Below are 20220 nucleotides of genomic sequence, written 5' to 3'. Positions count from 1 at the left end.
ACCATGTTTTACTGGATACTTTAGGCCACATACCATAGAGGTATTAGTTATTCATGTAATTAATTAATGAAGAAAAATTAATTTTTAACTTTGTTGAAAGGTGGCCACTTATGCTTTAAAGCTGTGGAAATATATATATATATATGTATATTTATAAATATATAAAATCAAAACATATTTTATTAGTCAAAAAGGAAATAATCCATTGTCTGCTTGCTTAGTTACAAGAAACTGCATTAGGAATATTTGAAAAAGTAATAAAAGTGTTTTAAAACCAAATTATTTGAACTTCAACAATGTGTCATCATTTACAACTGATAAGACATAAATGGAAAATGAGAATTAATATTTGCTTTCAGATAACTGCCCAGGTCATATGCTGCATAGTAAAACAGATGTGCTATAGATAAATCAGAGTTTGATCCTGAAAGCTGTGTGTTACTTTATTTCTTTCCTTATCTGTCAAAAATTTTCCAGAAATACCAGTAGCTTTTAATTTCATCAGCTTTGAATACATGAAAGTGTTGAGGCCTGTCCCTGCAAGTTGGTTATCTTGAGAAATTGCAGTCAAAAGGTTTCTTAGGTATTTTCCTGCTACTAAGAAGTTCGGTAAGAATTGACCAACCATGATTTTCTGTTCTTTAGGGGTAGTGAAGATGGGGTACAGGAAAGAAATTAGTGGGTAAAGTGTCAATAATACCCATATTTCTTTACTATATGCTAAAAGGTCTATGTGTGTTAAACCATCTAGTTCTTAATGAGGTGACTTTAATAGTATAATAATGTCACTGAAGGGTAAGTTACAATAACATACTGATGATGGATTCTTTAGTAATATACCCTTTAAAACACATCATACCAAAGGACAAAAATGAAAGTAGATTTCCATTCTCCTACAAGCCTAACTTTACTAATTTTATACCAGAAAACAAAGTTAAATTGATCTGATTTAGCTTATTCATTGGCAAAATGGTGTTGATTTTTCAAGGCATCGAAAGGATTTTTTTGTGGTTGGAAGCTGATTGATATGAATTATTTGTGTGGGGAAGAAATGCAGGGTTTCAGAACAATCACTGAGGACTTCACATGTGGCACCTTCAGGAAATTGTCTGATGTTCTGTTTTCCCATCCTGATTCCCTCAGGCTGTGGCAAGGCAGGTTTGCCTGAAAGCACCCTTTCTCCTCCTGCCTCCTTCATTATCCAGGCAGGGGGAATCCTTTGGGCTTTGCAGCTTTGAAAAGCTGATTTTTCTCTTTTGAAAAAATTCAAATTTTTTTATATGAGCGACAGTGTTAGAACACACAAGGCCACTCCTGATAGCTAGTATGTGATGGGGGAAGAGCCTAAACCTGAGAAATGAGCCAGGAATCCACTGTACAGATTATAGCTTCCTCTTTTTTTGCTTGTTTTAATTCATGGGTTTGAGAGGTTTTTTGGTCCCCTTCTGGCTCAAGTGTGGCAGGGGAGGATAATCTTCTCTATAAATGCACTTGAAGACACTGCAGAAACCTAATATATATGGATGATGTTACGGCTGAGTTTCCAAGTGAACTTTATTTCAGTTTTATGGGTGATGAGTTTTAAAATACTATTTTAAAAATTGAAATTAATATTTATAATTAATATAAATAATAAATTGCAACTTAGCTATATAGTATATTTGAGGGGAGTGTATATATGTATATGTGAGTGAAAAATACACACTGCTACAGAAAATACATTATATTCTTTAAAATAAAGTGTTCTGCTGAGGCCTCTAAATTTTAGTGTGGATGTTTTCCAGTTCTTTTCAGGAAAGATAATGATGCACACTGCAGGTGAAGGAGACTTGTCAGAGCTAGGAGTGCTGCTCACATTATGGACTGAGGAAGAGAGTACCATATAGAAAGACCATTATGGTCCCTCAGGTTCCAGAAGCATCTGGAAGAAGACAGAAAGTGAATTTTAAGCTACTGTGCCCTACACCCTCTTCCCTTTCTGTTTCAAAGCACTTCATACATTGTCCTCCAACAGCGATCTCCAGAGCAATCCTGATGTGGTGTTGTAAAGCTCTTTGTAAAGTATGCCTTCTTTTGTCAAAAAGAAAAACCCAATTAAAAAGTACTAATGTACTGTGTGTACATAAAGGGCTGCTGGTTCTTGGACTTTATTCATTATACATAAACAAAAAAAACAGCAACCCCAAAACCTCTCTGACATCCATCTGGAGAGATCATATGCACCTCTCTTTTCATTCAACATCCTTTTACCAAGGGTGATACAGAACTAATGTGAGATAATCCTAAGTGAAACATAAAGTTCTGCCAACAGGACAAAGCACTGAGAAACACGATTACAGGGTTTTTTCAATTTGAAAGAAGCTTGTTTAGACTACTTCTTCTATTAAAGTTCCTACTACCGTAGAAGTGTCAGCATTTCTAATTCAGATCTAGCAGTCTAGCCCATATTGCATCTCTGACAGTAGTTAACAAGTTAACAAAAGATCTGTTACATGAAGGTGCCCATTATCCAGCGCAGACCAAATATAGAAAACATTTATTTATAACTTCTGTCATTTAGTAATTTTCTCAAGTTTTACGGTCTATGACACAGGGTTTCTGGAAATGTACTTCTTAGTGATACAGATTGATCCTCTAGCTAGTGTCAAATTTCCCTTTTTTTTCCTTTTTTAAATGAAAGTAAGAGCTCTGCACTTCTTTAAAATCAGACTAAAATGAAAAATCACTGATTTTTTACTTTAACTGAGAAGCTAAACCCATACAATAAAAGGAGAATATTCTCAAATACATTGACAGTCATGCAGGGCTGCATTTAGCTATGCTATACCTTATACAAGGCTGAATAGCTCAGTATTTACAGTTATAACATACGCACAAAACACCCCAAACTCACCTCTCACCAAGAGATTTATCCGGTTTATCCAAAGCAAAATTCGTGCAGGATTGACCTCCACCAGAATTTAGACACACTATGAAAAGTTCCACAGGACCATTAGTAACAGCATTTGATTGGGTCTTCTCCTTCTGTCTCACTGGTAGGAGGAAAGGAATCTCCACATAATGCTGGGATAAAGTATCTTCCCGGGATACTGGTTACATGTCTAGTCATACAGCTACAGAATTAGTAACATTATTCCAAGCTGTGCTTTTCAGCTTTCTTTGGAGATGTCACATTCCAGTATGGATCATGAATTTTTAATAGCACTTGTAAAGGACTGGGGCTTTTTTTTCTCTCTTACAGTGTGTTGGTGTCAGTTGTCAGTGTGTCTACCTTCATTCTCTTTTTCTCTGGTGAACCTGAGGATGTGATTTCTGTGAGCTTGCTGGTAGTGATGAAAGAGCAATATTGTCCTCTCTTTCCCTTTTGTAATTCTTCTTTTCTCCCAGTACTGCCCCCTCATTGGGCCAGTCCTGGTACTAGATCCTTCCATAACTTGGTTTAGTTCATTAATTCAGCAGATCCTTATGACATGGTCAAGTTCGTTGGCTCTTCTTGACCATATTAGGGAGTTTGTGCTGGTTGACAGAGATATCTGACAAAAAACCGTGCTGGGGCTAAGTAAGTAGCAGAGAGCAAGAAAGGGAACAGGCATGTAAAGTCACAACCCAAAGCTTCTGTTCTTTTAAGTTGCACTATGGCGTAGTATGTTTTGAAAAGCAGGTGAGCAGTACCATGTTTTAAAGGGAGTGCAAATGAGGGAGGGAGCAAACCAAGGTGTTGGCAGTGGGTTTCTTGCTGTGCTGAAGCTCTGCAAGCACTAGGTGGCCTGCTTTTAAAGGAAATGGGAAATCACATCTGTGTCTGTGTGCTAAAGAGGATTAAATGTACAATTTGCACAAGTAATGCATTTTATATATCATGCTATTCATGCTAAAATTTCGTCACCTCTGTAAAATGCTAATCATGTGTCTGAAGCAAGAGACACCACCAGTGTTGGTGTTGGATGCCCTGAAAGACACTGAGGGCCAAAGGAGAATGGAAGGTAAGGGATACAGCTGCCCTGCAAAATGTGGTGTTATCAACAAGCTTTTTGCTCCAGTTTTATTTTTGACTATCAAAAGGGGAGGACAAGAGGAAATGAAGGGATTCAGAAAGAGAAACTGCATTTTAGCTGAGGTATTGAATGTCTTCGGGGAAAGTTCTCCTAACAGTTATAATTTGTGTATCTCTGAAAGAGAATGACTTCTATTCTGGGCCAGTAAAAAGAGTCAATGCAAAAAGGTCTTGAACCACTAAATAAATTTAAACAGTCATTTAATATTGAATACAAACAAAGCTTTGGTGAAATAGTGATTGTAACAAGAAATTGCAACAGCATCATTATACACATCTTACAGTCACCGATGCCTTACACACCAGAGTCACTCAGTGCCCAAAACTAAGGTGCAACAGAATTTTAACATGGTATGCACCCTAAAATTCTCATTTTTCTCTGTTTAATGTGGAAGGAGGGAAACTGATGGCAGCAACAAGTGAGTCTGGCAACCAGAATGGGAACATTAACGGGTTGGTAAAATGTCATGTAACATCTTTCCAGAACCATGATTCCTAACAGGCAAACCCCTTCTACCAACCCAAAGGCAACCTGATGGTCAGGCTCCCACAGGTCACAAAGAAAGGAGGTTTGCAGAGGATAGCAGTCCTCTCTAAATTAAGGGAAAATATTATTTCTTTCCATTGCCCCAGGGATTCAGTCTGGTTATTAGCTTAACAGATGTAAAAGTACCACAGGGGTTTATGTCCCAAGCTTTTCTCCATTTAATCCAGCAAGGGAAAAAGTTTTTAATGAAAATCCAGATTGACCAGCCATCTAAGAAAAGACAGGACATTGAATCTTGTTTTCAAAATATATACATTTTGAGAGGGGATTTATGTTGAGAAAATAAGCCATGATGTGTTGTTGATCCTGCTAGCAAACAATATGGGTTAATAATTTAACTTCTGTTTAAAAACTAGTACTTCATCAAACCTTAATTGAGCTTAGTCAGCCATTATCTACGGTTCTTATTGACTGAAAAATACAAGGGGATTGATTGTCCTGACATAATTAATTGTGGGGGTTTTTTTCAATAACTTAGGCTACTCTTTTCGCAATTGTCAGAAGATGAAATTAATATTTCTATCAATATTTTAAATAGACTTAAGATTCTGGGAACTACAGAGTAATAATCTTCATGGCTGAGTGGTCACAGGGACAAAATTATATTGAAAATTTTAATTCTGAGGAGATTTTATTTGTAAAGCAGTATATACCTTCCTAAGACAATTTTGGAAGGTTTTACACTGAGTCTGTAAAATTTATGCAGTTCATTTCTTGATGCTGTGGTGGAGCAGAGCTGGCGGAGGTATTTTCTCCTCCATCTTTCCCTGTGTAGCTGTCTACACCCTTTATAAACTCTTTAGAAACAGATTTGATTTTTATTTATATATAAACTCATTCAATTGTTTTCTTCTGATAAGTAAAATAACAAATTACAGATGTGACTTTAACTGGCACCTGGAAAAATAATTTCAGAATTCAATTGGATTTTACAAGGCAATCAATGCTGTCTGATGCTCTCCCTTCTTTTGATCTGGAGTGTCCCTCCTGTACCAACACTTCCTTGGGTTTACGGTCTGTGGATTACCTGAGAGAAGATGCTCAAAACACAGTGGCATGGAAGGTGAAGGTCCAGAAGAGAGAAGTGAGAAATAGAATGCCAGAGCAGAATCACATAAAGCTCACCTTGCTAGAAAGTCAGCGCTTATAAAAGAAAAACTCACTTTACATCATACTGTTTTATTCAAGTGCATTGGTTTTAATTTTAGGGGAGGGTTGCCCACACAATTCCAGATAAAGGCACTCTCCTCTGAACTTTCACTGTGCCTCAGATGAGGAGTTTACCCCAGAACTCATCTGCTCCTCCCAGTGTTTACAGAAGCTGGTGAAGCAGAAAGGATAGCCTGAAACCATTACCTACCAAGTTTTTTGTGCAGGTATTCTGAAGTAACCTGTGAACCTACAATCCTTAAAAAAGGAGCTTCCCCTCACTTCAAACAAACCATGTTTTTGGAGCAGTTCCATGGCATCTCCAACCTCTTGAACTCTTTTTTCTTTTTATTCATCTGAAAATAGCCCCTTAATATTTCTGATTGACTTCTAAGCTTTTCTGATTAATGCTTTTAAGCAAAGCTAGTTGGAAAATAAGTAATAAAGGTAAAATCAGAAGTACATACTCCTACACCACTTGCAGGCTCCTGTGTGAACAGTTGCTGACTTGACCTTGAGAGTACTGATGGCTTCAACAGTGGGTCAGAGATGCTGTGCCCAGGAAGTCTCAGCAAAGTTCTGAGGCGTTCCCTCAGAACAAGGGAAAACACACCGTCCTTTGAATCATTATACCATTAACAATTATTACCAGGGACAGTGTGTCAGGAATTCAAAGATGTCTGATTCTTAATTAATGAATTGATCTACTTAGAGGGTAGCATGACTGCCAGGAGAACACATATCTGCTGTCACATTGATGTTGCTAGGCAGCAGACGGATTTTTTTTGATTGAAACTGAAGACAGGAAATCGCACTTGGCAAAGTGTTACTGGGAAATGACGGTAGGTGAGAAGGGCTGAAAGCTTTGAGCTATGGGAGAGGCAAATAACAGTGAAAGGGCAGAGGGGAGGAATGAATTCAAAGGGGCAAATGCAGGCACAGCTGTGCGCTGCCGTCAGGGAAAGGAAATGGAAACTAAAGTTAAGAGCAGAAATCCTGCTGCCTCAACGAGGTGTCTGCCGTGTCCCAGGATATCCCAGGATGTCCCATTTCATCACCATGATATCTATCATCTTTCCCTCTATAAAAAGAAAGATGCACTTCCGTGTAGATCCCCTCAGTTCTCATCTGAAGGAGGACACGGGCCAGCTGCTGCTCTCACTCATCTATTGTGCATTTGGCCAGGACAGAAGTTATTGCACCTGCCTTGTGTTTTGTCATGCTCACAAGACAGATTCAGTCCATGACATCTTCCTGACATTAGATGGCTGGGGATGATCAAGGCCATGGGTCCATTGATATATTTTATTTTCACAAAGTATGCTTTTAAATATGATCAGAACTACATTTATGTAATTAGGAAACAGTCTGCAATCACTCCAAAGGAAATGGGGCAAACAACTAGTTTAATACACAACCAACTCAGGCTAATGCCATACTCCTACATCTGCTTCCAGAACAGGCAGATTTTAATCTGAACACTTTTCTAAACTTTTAGTGGCCTGAATGGCATAATTTAAAAATAATTTTCATTCCCCACTTTTTACCATACTCTACTTGCCAATATTCTAATATTCTAATATTGACATGAAATGAAGGAGCTGCTCATACTGCATCAGTTTCATTTTTGCCCTTGTAGTTTGTCACACCATCAAACTAAACCTCTTTAAATAATTTGCTACTAGATTTTCTGTAGACAAGACATCCAGGCAGCCCTTTTTGATAAACTGTCTGGGCAATCACTCTGTTAGATTTGCTTCAGGACTTTTCAACTCTTTCTTGTCTACCACTATTTTTTTTTCCAAATTTTTATTAATTTAGTTGTATTAGTTAAAAGTTAGCACAATTTCAGAATTCAGCAGCAGCTATTTGATGCCACTGACACAAGCAGATTGATTATATGCTACAAGTACTAAAATATGGTATGAGCTCAGCCATTTACCAAACTTTTCTTAAAATTATTAAAAATTTCTGTCAGTGCATCTCCCAATTTGAGACTTAAAATCCAACGACTTTTCTCATATTCTTTGACTTCTTATTCACAGAAATCTAATTTATGGGCAAGACAAACTATGGGAAGCCTACCTTATTGTTCAGTTTAGCTGCTAGAACCAATCCTGCAGTTCATGGTGTCCAAAAACCATCACACAGCAGTCTCCCCATGTACTGCAGAGTGCCATCCCCAGTGGTGTCCCCTACTTTACCACATTAGCTACTTCTCCTACTACAGTCTCTCATTTATGCCACAGTTTTTACTATTGCAAACAACCATTTCAGCTTAGTTCATGAAATGGAATGCTCCCGAAACACACTCAAAACTGAACTACAGACTTCAATCCTAAGAGAACTGTAAGCACCTGGAATTCATGGTGCATTAAAACCCCCAGCACTGACCTTTAAGCATTCTGGGTTATCCATAAAAATGCCTCTCCAACATATGATCACTTCAGGACAATAGAATCCCAACCACAAGATGACTGCCTTCATCAATCACAAGATTATTGCCTTCATGAACTGACTTAGGTTCCTACACATTTTTTTTTCCCTTCTGTATGTGCCATTGACTGTAGTTACTCTCACATCATGTCTTAAGTACCAGCCTAGTACCTCACTGACCTACACGGTAGCTGATGATTGCCTGCAGAACTGCCCTCTGGAATCAACTCAAATGAGTGTTTATCTGGGTTGGTGTTAAGAGAGGTACAGTCTACACTACTTAGGAAAAATGTGTTTGCTTTACTGACACTTACCTTGGAAAAATGGAGCTACTGTATATTCTGTTTTAACGACTGTTGTTACTATGGATGCAAATGCAAATCTGTTTTTATGCTTAATACACTGTATGCCAGCAAGATCTAGTGGAAGATCTCTGCAAATGTAAACACTTACATGCACAGTGACCTACTTACATGTGGGTTTGCACATACCCATATAAAGTATGTATAAAAGCTGTATTCAAAGCCTGTAATTTAAAAGAATTTTCAGGCAGTCTCTGACAGACTGAATAGAAATGCTGCTTGATAGTCATTCATCCAAATTTTATTTAGTTTTAACATACAGAGTTTTCTTTTAAATTACAAAGGCTTGCACCATGCCAAGGACTTGCCATTGTATTGATTTCTTGGGTAATTTTGGTTTGAATTTGATGGCATTGGTAGCAGCCCGTATTTTGAGTGGATAACATCTGAAATTCAGTGTCATGATGTTCAAGGATTTCCACTGTTTTCTAGACACGAAGAAAAAAAATTCAAAGACTTATATACATTGAATGCATTCTGTTTATTTGAGAAGGAAGATCTCATATGAGTGCCCATTATGGAAGGCATCTCTTATCATGTACAATAAAATCAACCATTGCTTCCATCAGAATACAAAAATACACATCTCAGTGACTTCCATACAGTAATAAATACATAATCATGCATCCAACAATAAAAAGGCACGGAAAACTGGTCACTTAGTAGTCATAAAAATTACTAGCTATATTAACAAAGCCACCCAAATTATCTGTACAAGGAAATGTAACAATATATTCCAAAGGTGAAAACACATAAAACATCTTTAAAATAGTATATGCAATAAATACCTCAGTTGTTTTTATATATTAAAAATAAAACTGTGCCATTGTAAACAGTATGTAAACAAACAAAATTCACTGTTCCTTACCATTATTACAAGTAAATAAAGCCATAAGTTACACCCCTGCTCTGTTAGATATACTTCATTGGCAAGTTTTGTCAGGCAGTTTAAAGTTTTACTCTTTTCTGCAGCAAATAGAGCCTGCTATGTGTGTAGTTTTAAGTATTAGAGCAATTGCTAAGCTTCAGAACTGACTACCCAGGACATAGTAGGTCATCAAAGAGAACTGGAACTAGGAAAAGCAATTCTTGGAGTGTTACGGACAAAAGTAATTTATTTATACTACATATAATAGTGTCGGTAAAACTTAGCTGCTTATATAACACTGCTCTCCTATAGGTCTTGAGGGGGCTGTACAGAGGTGAAGAGCATCCTTATTCCCACAAGTGGAGAAAGTGAGGCACACAAAGGTTAACTGAGTCGCCCCCAGTCTTGCACCAGCTCCATGGCAGGAAATAAAGGCAGAATCCAGATCTCCAGCTACTTCTTCCTCATTTCCTCATGTATCACATGGCCTTTCAGACAAATACACGTGTCCTGAACTCTAGCCCTGAATTGCAGAAAGATAACCAACACGCAGAAGGAAAGGTGTCTACTCTCTTCGGTGCCCATCTGCTCCCACTAGCCACCAATTGGAGTAGGAGCATAATAGAAGTTTCTTCCCCACAAATTTGTAATCAGATCCACATTAGCAGACTGGTGAGCCCAGGTAGAGCCCTGCATATCCTCCACAAGCCTACTGTTTGCCTTGACTATTTATTCTTTTGAGGTCTGTTCCTAAAGCCAACAAACTCCTGGGAAGTTCAACCAAGGTGCATACTTCCTTCCTTAGTAGAAAGGGGAAGAATGGGAATCTGAATATGATCCTTTCTTAAACAAAATTATAGGAAAAGATTTCTGGAAGTGGTGGGCATTTGCACAGATGTCTTCAGAAAGAGCCTCATGAAGAAGAATGTTTGCCTTGCTATTTCTTCAGCTTTCGATAACCTTGGCATAACCACCTCATTTTACAACTCCCGACTATCCCTGGGGATGACTATAATGAATATAAACTTACCTGTTCCCAACACATATATTTCAAAGTGCATGACAGCTCTTGTTTGAAAATTATATTTTTAGCCTTAGATGAAGAAATTAGGATGCATCTATTTAGCTGTTTCACAGCCTTATGTCTTTTTACAGGAAGAATATACTTAGAGCACACACAATTAAAAGATACCCTGGAAAGGGATTTAGGAAGCACTGCATTATGGTGTTTTTCCTCCCTTGTGCTATTAAAGAACTGATCCTTCTGTGTCTAGACAAGTGATTTCTCTAATGTCAAGCAGTTGTCTGATTTGTCTTACCACTTTATATTTTCATCATTTTAATTCATCCGTGAAATATTAAAAGTCATTCAAAAGACCAGCTCTGAAGATACCTCCATGTCTTGACAAGACATTTAAAGCCACATACTTACAATATAACATTTTTTTCCCCAATAAGGTACTTTCGGATAAGGTACCTCAAGTGCCTCATTCCAGTTCCGCAGAGCCAGGTGAACTGCACGAAATCAGTAGGTATGCAAATCAGACAGGACTACTTTTTATTCCTCAATTAATACGTCTTCATATTCACCTGCCACATTGCATTCCCTCTTTGAGGAGAGAGGTATGAAAGGTGATCTCTTCTTAGATCTGTATTAAATCTTACAAAAGTTATTTTAGAAGGTGTTTTCTTAGACATACTCAAGGACCAGATCAGTGAAAAATTCTGTACATTCTCTGAGGCATTTATTCCCATCTATGTTGTAGTTTTCAGGTTCTGTAGAAAAATCCAAATAGTAACTGCAGATTTCACATTGGGAAAAAATAAATATATTTCACTCATTTAAAAAAATTATCACAGTAGGAAAATAGCCAGTAAACAATAGATTCAGAGAGGTTTAATCTTGGCCCCAGTGAGATCAATGGGAGTTTTGCCAAGGATTTCATAAAAGCCAAAATTTCACCCAGAATCATATACAATTCTTTAGCTGACAACAATCATAAACATCCTGCCACTCCATTGTATAAGTTAAATATTAATAAGCATCTGTAAACATCCTGAAATTCATCTGATATAAAAAATACTATAATAAAAACAATGCAGCATCTCAAGCACTGTATAGTTTTTTTTTTGGCTCTACACACAAGTTGGCATCATTATATTGGGCAAAACCAGGGTATGTATATACAAATATATGTACAGGTGTGCTTGCACATACACCCTGCAAACTAGATACTACATATCCACACACATCCACGCGCAAATACTGGCAAGAGAACAACATTCATAGGTGTGGCATTTAAAAGTCTAGCAGTGATCAATCTGATGATCGGTTTTATGAGAGGAGCAATTTCCCCCTAGCCAAATCACCTGTAGGCTTACATGTAAAGGCTAAAATTGAAATACATGAACAAGCTTCAAGGAGGACTAAAGTACTGTTTAAAGACAAGCACATGCCTAAGTCCCAACAGATGTTTGCAAAGATGATGAATTTTCTCATGGAGTGAACAGGAACAAGGGGAAAGAAAGGGCAGAAACTACTGAGTGCACACCAACTTTTATCTAAACCAGTACGAATCAAGTTATATGTTTTCCTTTTCATTGAATTGGAAATCATGTGTTTCAGCTTTTTGCTACAAACTGCTATCAGACCCAAATATATGAGTTAGGCAGAAAATTAGGTCTCTGCAAGACTTCCACATGCACTTTATCCATTCACTCATGCACATAAAGTGGATGTTATTATAGAATTAACTAACAGTTGTACTTGACTAGAATACTAGCTTAAGTTACAAGCCTGGCTAATGACAGAAACCACTCATGTTGGGCTGGAATCCTCTCAGAACCTTTAGACTACCTTTAGATGAAATCTACCTCTTTTAAATGCCAGAACATACACTAAAAATACATTCATGCAATTCCATAGTGCTTGACATTTAAAGATACCTGCTCTAGACATACAGATGTGATAGTGAGAAGTTTGTTAGTACTAACTAATATGTTTGCCAGCACTGTGAATTAAGAGAAGTAGCTGCTAGTATTGGATGACATGAAATTATTTGTGTGCAGTGACAGCAACAAAGAAGGACCTGAGGTGAGGTACAGAGATCAGGCCCTCTTCACCTTTCAGAAACACTTCAACAGCTTGTACTCTTTTATGTACAAATCCCATCTATTGCATATCTCATCTGTCACTGCAAATATTACCTTGCCCTTTGATGATCCCCTCAACACACATAAATTACTAAGGTAACTGGCAGTTCTAGGGAGGTGCCATGTTTCAGCTCTTTTAGGATTGTAAGGATATGGTGTAAAAGGGTGGCTAATGAAACAAATTATTTCAGGACAGGTTCCCCAGCTGTGCTCCTTCACGGGAAAAATCGTTATTTTTGTCATATATGGACAACTGCATTTTTCCAGGTGCACAATTTAAGGAGACAGTAAACCAGGACAGAAAGTACAGACACCACAAGTGACAGATGCCTGTAGAAAATCCTCTGGAATCTGGCTAAGCGGTACAGTCCAAATGCCTATTTCAATAGATAAAGATGGCATCTTATGAGAGGAGAGTGCTACTAGGAACCTTCACAGTATCTGCATGCCTGTGTGCTGGTTGTAAACCTTCCTAAACTGTCCAAGTGGAAAATCTTGTACCCTTAAAATTCTCATTACGAGGCCCTAGACTCTACTTGTCAGCACACGTGCTCTCCCTCACTGAAAATCAAGACTAAGCAGCTTCAAACAGTTTTCCTCAACCTCCCCATTCACAAAATAATTGACTGTGACAGCAAAGAGAATTTAGTCCCAAACAGAGCTTACTTCAACAAACAGCAGGAGAAAAACATAGTTATATCTATAACTCTTTCCCCGTTAATGATGTTGTCAGGTTATTTATTAAACTGTTTTTTATCTAATTAATACTTTAGTTTAATAAAATTGGGAGTATAATTGCTAATTCTCTTTCAATAGTCATAGTAGGGATTTGGGGCACTGTGCAGATTTTATTTTTGGCTTTTCACACAGTTTCCATAAAGAAAACAAACTATCTAATTTTACTTTTAGTTTATTTCTTCCTGTTTTCACCCTCCAGTTCACATGCTCTCATACAGTTATACCTGGATCAAACACAGCTTCCTAAAACAGTTGATTCCAATGATTTTGGAAAAAATTAATTCCAAATTACTTTGAACGTTGTACCATATTGCTTTTACCTTCAGGAGCTATTCAATCCTAACACTAGTCTCTGAATCATATTATAAATAGATTTTTCCAAAGTATTTGTTCCATAGAATAAAACATTGATTGGTCACTTGCATACTTGTCCTACTAATAGCTACCATAATTTTCATTATTTTCAGTAGTCTTACACAGCCTGTAGAGTTAGCCAAAATACTTCTCTTTCCAAGGGCATTCCAGCAGTTAGTGTAATCATTAGAGAGAGCTTTCAGCAGGGATTGCAAGAGGATTTTAGCCTACCATTGCTATGGTACCCTTTGGAGCCTGAAGCCTTGGTCAGTCTTGATCTTGGAGCACCCTACAACTTTTTCCTAGCCTGCCTGTACAGCTCTTCTGAACAGAAACAGTAGAGAGACAAGCAAGGATCTCAGCTTGCCAAGAAGCTGGGATGTCATTCAGACACAGAAGCTGGGAAGCAGCATGAGAACATTAGTAAAGACATGACTGGAGTTAAACATAGATTACGCACCAGCTGCTTCTGCCCTCACTAATATAAGCAATAGGTTATATGAACTCAAAATCCCATCAAAGAGCTTATCAAGTTTTTGTCAACTGGGAGACAAGGTCTTGAATTATTTAAAATAGATGTTTCTACCATGTACATTTATGAATTTTCTGTTGACTGCTCTGAGGTAGGTCTTTAACCGCTACAGCTAAACTGACTACAATTTGTCCAGGAATGCTTTTGGGTCTGTATTCATCAGCATTCTGCTAGGTTGCAAAAGTGTTAACAGTGCTAATATTTTATTATTTATATATGATGAGGGAGTGACATTTTAAGTTTAATTCCATGGACTGAAAAAAACTACAAACCCTTCAAAATATTTTTTTTCAGTTAAAATATTAAGGGCAATCACTATTAAGCCTACAGAAGTTACTATGAATTTTGGTATTAGCTCCAACTGGCTACAGAAATAGTCTTCTGAAAGTCTCCAGATGGCTTCCAAATGGATTATAATTTCTGAGAAACAGACTGGGCTTCTGTATGGCAGAAATGAGCATTTCAAGTACATAAACTAACACTTAACAGAGCTATTAAACCTAATGCAACAGTAGTAGAAAACAACTAGAAAATTTTTTTCTTTTTGTAAAAAAGATCAAGTTCCACACAATATTCTACATATAAATACAGGAATTCAAACAACCAGTAAAGATTTTCTACTGATAATTACCAAATGATGTTTTATCAATCCCACTGACGCTGCCATTCATCTCTGAAGAGGCAGCAGAGATATTTTAAATCCTGTCCAAACTCCTCAGCTTCCTCAAGTCATCAAAAACTCATTCCTTTACCTAAGACAGCAACACAGTCATGTACAGTTCCTGCAAACATTAAATCTTCGCAGTTAGAATAAGCAGCATCAAACCTTGATGGTATGAAAATCATACCACAAAACATACAACCCATGAAAACAGAATAAAAAATATGGGAGAGCTGCAGTTGAGAGGTACATACATTATCAGGGTGAAAAAATAAATTTAGAATTACTCATATGATTCTCTGTGGCTCGCACTTACTCATATGAGTGACGTGATCATTTCCTGGTTGTAAGTTAAATAAATTGCTCCAGCTCGGTTATCCTCAACAATTTACATCTCATGTGACTTGACCTTTCACAAAGACTTTTTGCACTGCTAATTATTAGTTACCAGAACTGTTGAACTTATGTGCAAGAACTTAATACTTAGGGGCGCAGAGACAGAACTGCAGAAACAGTAGTAAACATTAGTAATGCAATCATTAATAGGAAGTATAAAGCAAAATGGAATCACTGTGGGGCTTTTTGTCTTACATGTCCCCTGTGGAATTATAGCTATGGATAATATCTAGTTTTACAACTGCTTTTACAGTAGGACTACGGAACATCCTCTCATGTTTGCTTTATATATTAATTTTCCATTATGTGTGAAAAAGGTTTCTCCTGCCAGTCTTCCCAAAATGAAGACCAGATGCATTGAAAAACACTGATAATTTTACCCTTGAAATAAGATCTGTTAATTATCAAGGCATTATGAAATTTTTATTAAGTGAATTAGCATTGCTGAGTCCAATTAAAAAGTAAAATTGGCAGGTTATCTATTTCTCTACAAAAAGAATAGGAAAATATGAAATGGACTTTTATTTAAAAAAAAATCAATTCCTCTCATTTGAATTACAGTTATACAACATTGCAGTATGAATTTCTTTGGGCAGGGAAAGAGAGATAAAGATGATTTCTATTTATTATTTACAGGACTAAGCATGTTTGCTCCAGTCCCAAAACAAGAAATACTGGATTGAGATAGTCTGGGAGGGGTTTTGATCATACGCTTTTCATTTTACTGCTCTTCCAAGTTTAAAATACTTTTCTTTGAAAGAAAAAGACATGTAGGAGAAAAAAAAAGAGCGGTTAAGGAAAATACATAAAAATGTATCAAAGAAAATTTGCACTTCCCATTATATAAGAAAAATTAATTTTTGTTTTTCTTTAAAGTATTGTAAAAAATCCCTAACACCTACAACCACAAGTTTGCTTGATTTCATTCCGTTTCTAAGAAGAAGGTATCAGGCATTATAAAGGCAAAATCTGCATGACCCAAATCAGAAGTTGCTACGGCAATTGAATCCAGTGAACTGGGAAAATACTATTTGAAAATGACAAAACAGAAACATGCATTTTGTAACCTGCTGCCATTTTAAAACATGCATTTCTCATTTTCCCCTCTCTGAGATGTTGAGCTTTTAATCTATATGAATATCATCATCCACTCCCAAAAAAATTCAGATTACTCTGTATTCCTTTCATATTTTAAGGTATGCTGACTGACCACATAAATCACATGTATTTACCTAGCAGGAAAAAAATTTCACCCAGTAAACTTTGTATAATGATAGTCTTCATAAATCTAGCATGCTGAATCAGGCTTCACAAGATCTATTATGATAACTCGTTTTCTAAACAACTAACTGCTTTTAGGGATGTGTTTACCTTAGTTCTGTTGAAATACTGGGATGCATGCTTTGAAGCATTTTTAACATCAAGATTAAATTAGAAAGAATACCGTTCATTAAAATATGTAGCTATTTATGTTCTTAGTTCTAGGAGCTGGAACTTTTACAGCAGTAGGGAAAAAAACCAATACTTGGAAATTAGAATAATCATGAGAGAGTAACACTGTCTTTAGAAAAGCCACAATTGTATCTTTAGAAAACACAATTAAAATCCATGACCTCAGCAGAGAACCCCCATTAAATATTTTGAGCCTCCCTGTCAGATGCATTTGCACTTCATAGTCAACACAAGTCTAAGGCATAGAGTTGCATAAAATTTGCTCTCCTGGGTATCTAATAAATACAGCATAAATGATGCAGTTTTTTTTTCTACTCATGCGTTAAAAAAGACCTGCTTAGGACAATCAAAGTTAAATTCTTTGGTGGTCATTTAGAAAAATGAACTATACATAGATCATTGATCAGTTGTCCTATACTGAGGTAATTTGAGGAGTGCCATAAGAAAGTTGTTACAAACAACATTTGCCCATTTTCCCTGCCTAAAAGCAGCTCCCATTTTTTAATATACTCAGCATACACTTCTACAGTGACCTGAAGAGATCCTGTTCCATAGTCTGTCTTAATGCATTGCACATAGCAAGGCTGAAAGCTGTAAAGAAATCACATCCTACAATCAGGAAAGCAAAGGAAGTTCTTCTATATATTATGTCCTTGAATTGACCAGGAAGATTAACTACGTAGTCTACTGTAACATCAATATACTAGAATGCCGCCACACATTAAAATACAGTAAGCATATGGAGAACCAAAGAGAAAAGGAAATAAAACTCATGAAGACTTGACAGATGACATCTGAACATCCTTAAAGGGGTGAATATCAAGTACATCAAAATAAAAAAAACCAACAAAAACAAACAAACAAAAAAAACCCCCACAAACTTTCCATCATTTACATAACTTTCCATTTTTTGCATATGATTTTCATACAACACCATGAAAATCATATAATTTGGCAAAGGCATTTTGGTTTGTTTTTTATGGAAAACATAACAGAACATAGCTTTTTACTTTTGTTTGTTTACCAGAATAGTTATATACACAGAGAACCCAGAGTGGTGCCTGCTGAACCTACAGCAGCAAGAGCACAAAAAAATACAGTTGGATATAAATTAAGCCTGTTTTGCTCCTTTTGATTTTTTTTCCCATAAAACAATGAGGAGACTAGATTTTACTTTCCAGGGGATGAGTCCTGTCTACTTGCCAAGGACCAAGTCCAAGCATTTGCATGAGAAGTGGAGGGCAAAACCAGGATGCAGTACTTGACATTGGCCCCTTTATACAGAGGAAATAAGCTTTGGCAAAAAACAAATGAAACATTACTCATGAGGAAAACAGACATAGATATTAAGATACTCTTTAACGTGCAAGAAACATTAAAGCTACTCAATTAAGTAAAAGTCAAGTGTGCTCCTTGTGCTGAAATGACACATTGCTAGGAACAGCAAGGAGACAGCAATTCTGTGCAACTTTTCTGTCAGGTGGTGCAATGTCATCTCACCTCAAAAATCTAAGTAGGATTTTTTTTGGAGATATCTGAAAATTATTTTTCTACTAGATTAATACTTCTGTGAAAAATTAACCAGGAAATTCAATTATGAACCTATGTTTCATTTAAGTAAACTGTAAATAACCTTACAAATTCTGGTCTAGCGCAATTTCTAAACAAACATTGTTTTCATTTTTTAAGCTGTTTACTCTCATGGATTACTGTCTTACATGTGATTCATCTTAGCATGCACAGTGTAAAACCTTAAGAGTTTGGATTTTCCTAATTTTTTTATGGTCTACTGATGTAGGAGTGCTGTCAAGAAACAAACTGATGCCTTTTTAAAGAAATGCATACAGATGTGTTTTTAAATTAATAGTTAATTAGTAATGAGTAAAAGCTTACCCCACAAAAATCAAATCAGCTGCTACATTTTAAATCTCTTCATATGTATGATAAATAAAATTAAATTTTCTGGTAAAAAATTTCATTAGTCTTTTAACCTGCTTTTTGAACAATACAATAAATAAAACCATTAGTGCCTAGAAGTTCAAATATGCTACAGATGTTTAAGACAACTGAATAACTATATTAAAATGCACCATGAGAAAATTTATTATCATTTTCCATGCAGGAAGCCAATTGATATTTTTGTGAGGTACCGGTCTTTCAAAAATTCTCATAAGTTAGTTACCTGATAAACCTTCTGTACATGATATATTTAAAAATCTAACTGTACAGTATTTCAATCATATATAATCTGCTGAATATGGCATAAATGCTAAGTTTCCACACCCTTTGCCGTAGAACACATTTTAGGCAAAACACAACACTGAGGAACAGAAAGTGCCTGAAACTGAAAAAAAAATAAAATAAAGACACTCAAGTAGTAATAAATTAAACCTCATTCAAACTGATATAAAAGTTGTTCAAGTGTTTAAAGTATCAGATGTGTCATGCAACAGAACAACAGACAATTCAGGCAGGCACACCATGCATTATAGTTTGCATTCATGGTATCACAAGGTGTCTTCCCCCTTCTGTGTGGCCAGCAAGTGCTGGATACCTGCGGTACTGCCAGGCACACGTGTTGAACCTTCAAAACCTCTTGGTCTCCTGCACAGGAGGTTTTACGGAGCTGTGCCTCGGAAGGATAACTGGATGACCTCATGCTGTACAGTGGCATCTTGCTGCAGCATAAAGAGAGGCATACTGAGCTGCATGTAAGCAAAGCAATCATTTCTTGATTATATTTTCCAGTCAGTGCAGTTCACCACCAACCAATCGATTTACCAAACTGGGCTTATCCAAACTGGCCAATCTGCACATCAAGAAAATGTCTTCGTAGAACATATCATCTTTTCCTTTTTTTTTTTATTTTGGCACAAATCCTTTCATACTCTTGCAGCAAGTTCTTCACCACACAAGAATTCAGAGATGCTAGCCTGTACAAACACCAGTGCTTCTTCTTCCATAGAGTAAACTACAAAGACAGCTAAGTGCCTGCAACAGCTCTGCTTCTCCAGCAACTTTCCCTTCTCCCTCTAAGGAAAGCACCAGCATAATTACACTTCAGACAAAGGGGTGTTCTTGCCGAGCTCTTTAATTCCCTGGAGAATTCGCTTCATATGACCCACTTTCGTTATCCCCAGGTCCTACAGAAATGTAAACAAACAAACAAAAAAAAAAGAAAGGAAAATAAGGAAGTTTATTTACAAAAATTGAAAAAACCCCTCATTGATTATGATCTATCTATGCAACAGATGTCTAGAAACATGCTCATTGCAATCAACAGTAACCAGAAAGTGTTAGCAAGTGTTGCCTAACAAAAAAAAAACTGCTTAGAGCATACAATGAATCCCTCTCTGTCTTGCAGACTGAAAATTACTTACCTGCACTACTGACAACACAAGGCACCCCGATATATATAAAACATCTCTGACTTGACTTCTAAACACAAAACCCTTCACAATTTCTGGCAAAAAAGAACAATCTCCTCCTCCTCTCTAATACAGCAATCAAATGCTTGG

At 36.7% G+C, this 20220-nt stretch overlaps 1 protein-coding gene across 4 annotated transcripts in view; it reads right to left on the bottom strand.

Annotated features, from left to right (window-relative positions):
• Positions 1 to 9005: 9005 nt before the first annotated feature.
• DGKH (diacylglycerol kinase eta) overlaps positions 9006 to 20220 on the bottom strand; it is a 162330-nt gene continuing 151115 nt past the window's right edge. For all 4 annotated transcript variants that reach the window (XM_064645651.1, XM_064645653.1, XM_064645652.1 and 1 more), the window contains one exon: positions 9006 to 19845. In XM_064645651.1, the coding sequence (XP_064501721.1) occupies positions 19756 to 19845 (90 nt within the window). In that variant the 3' untranslated portion in view covers positions 9006 to 19755. The remainder of the gene's footprint in view (positions 19846 to 20220) is intronic.

This window comes from Pseudopipra pipra, chromosome 2, assembly GCF_036250125.1.
Source record: "Pseudopipra pipra isolate bDixPip1 chromosome 2, bDixPip1.hap1, whole genome shotgun sequence".
Classification (NCBI taxonomy): domain Eukaryota; kingdom Metazoa; phylum Chordata; class Aves; order Passeriformes; family Pipridae; genus Pseudopipra; species Pseudopipra pipra.
Note: the sequence above shows the minus strand (reverse complement) of the source record. Positions and strands in the feature narration are given on the sequence as shown.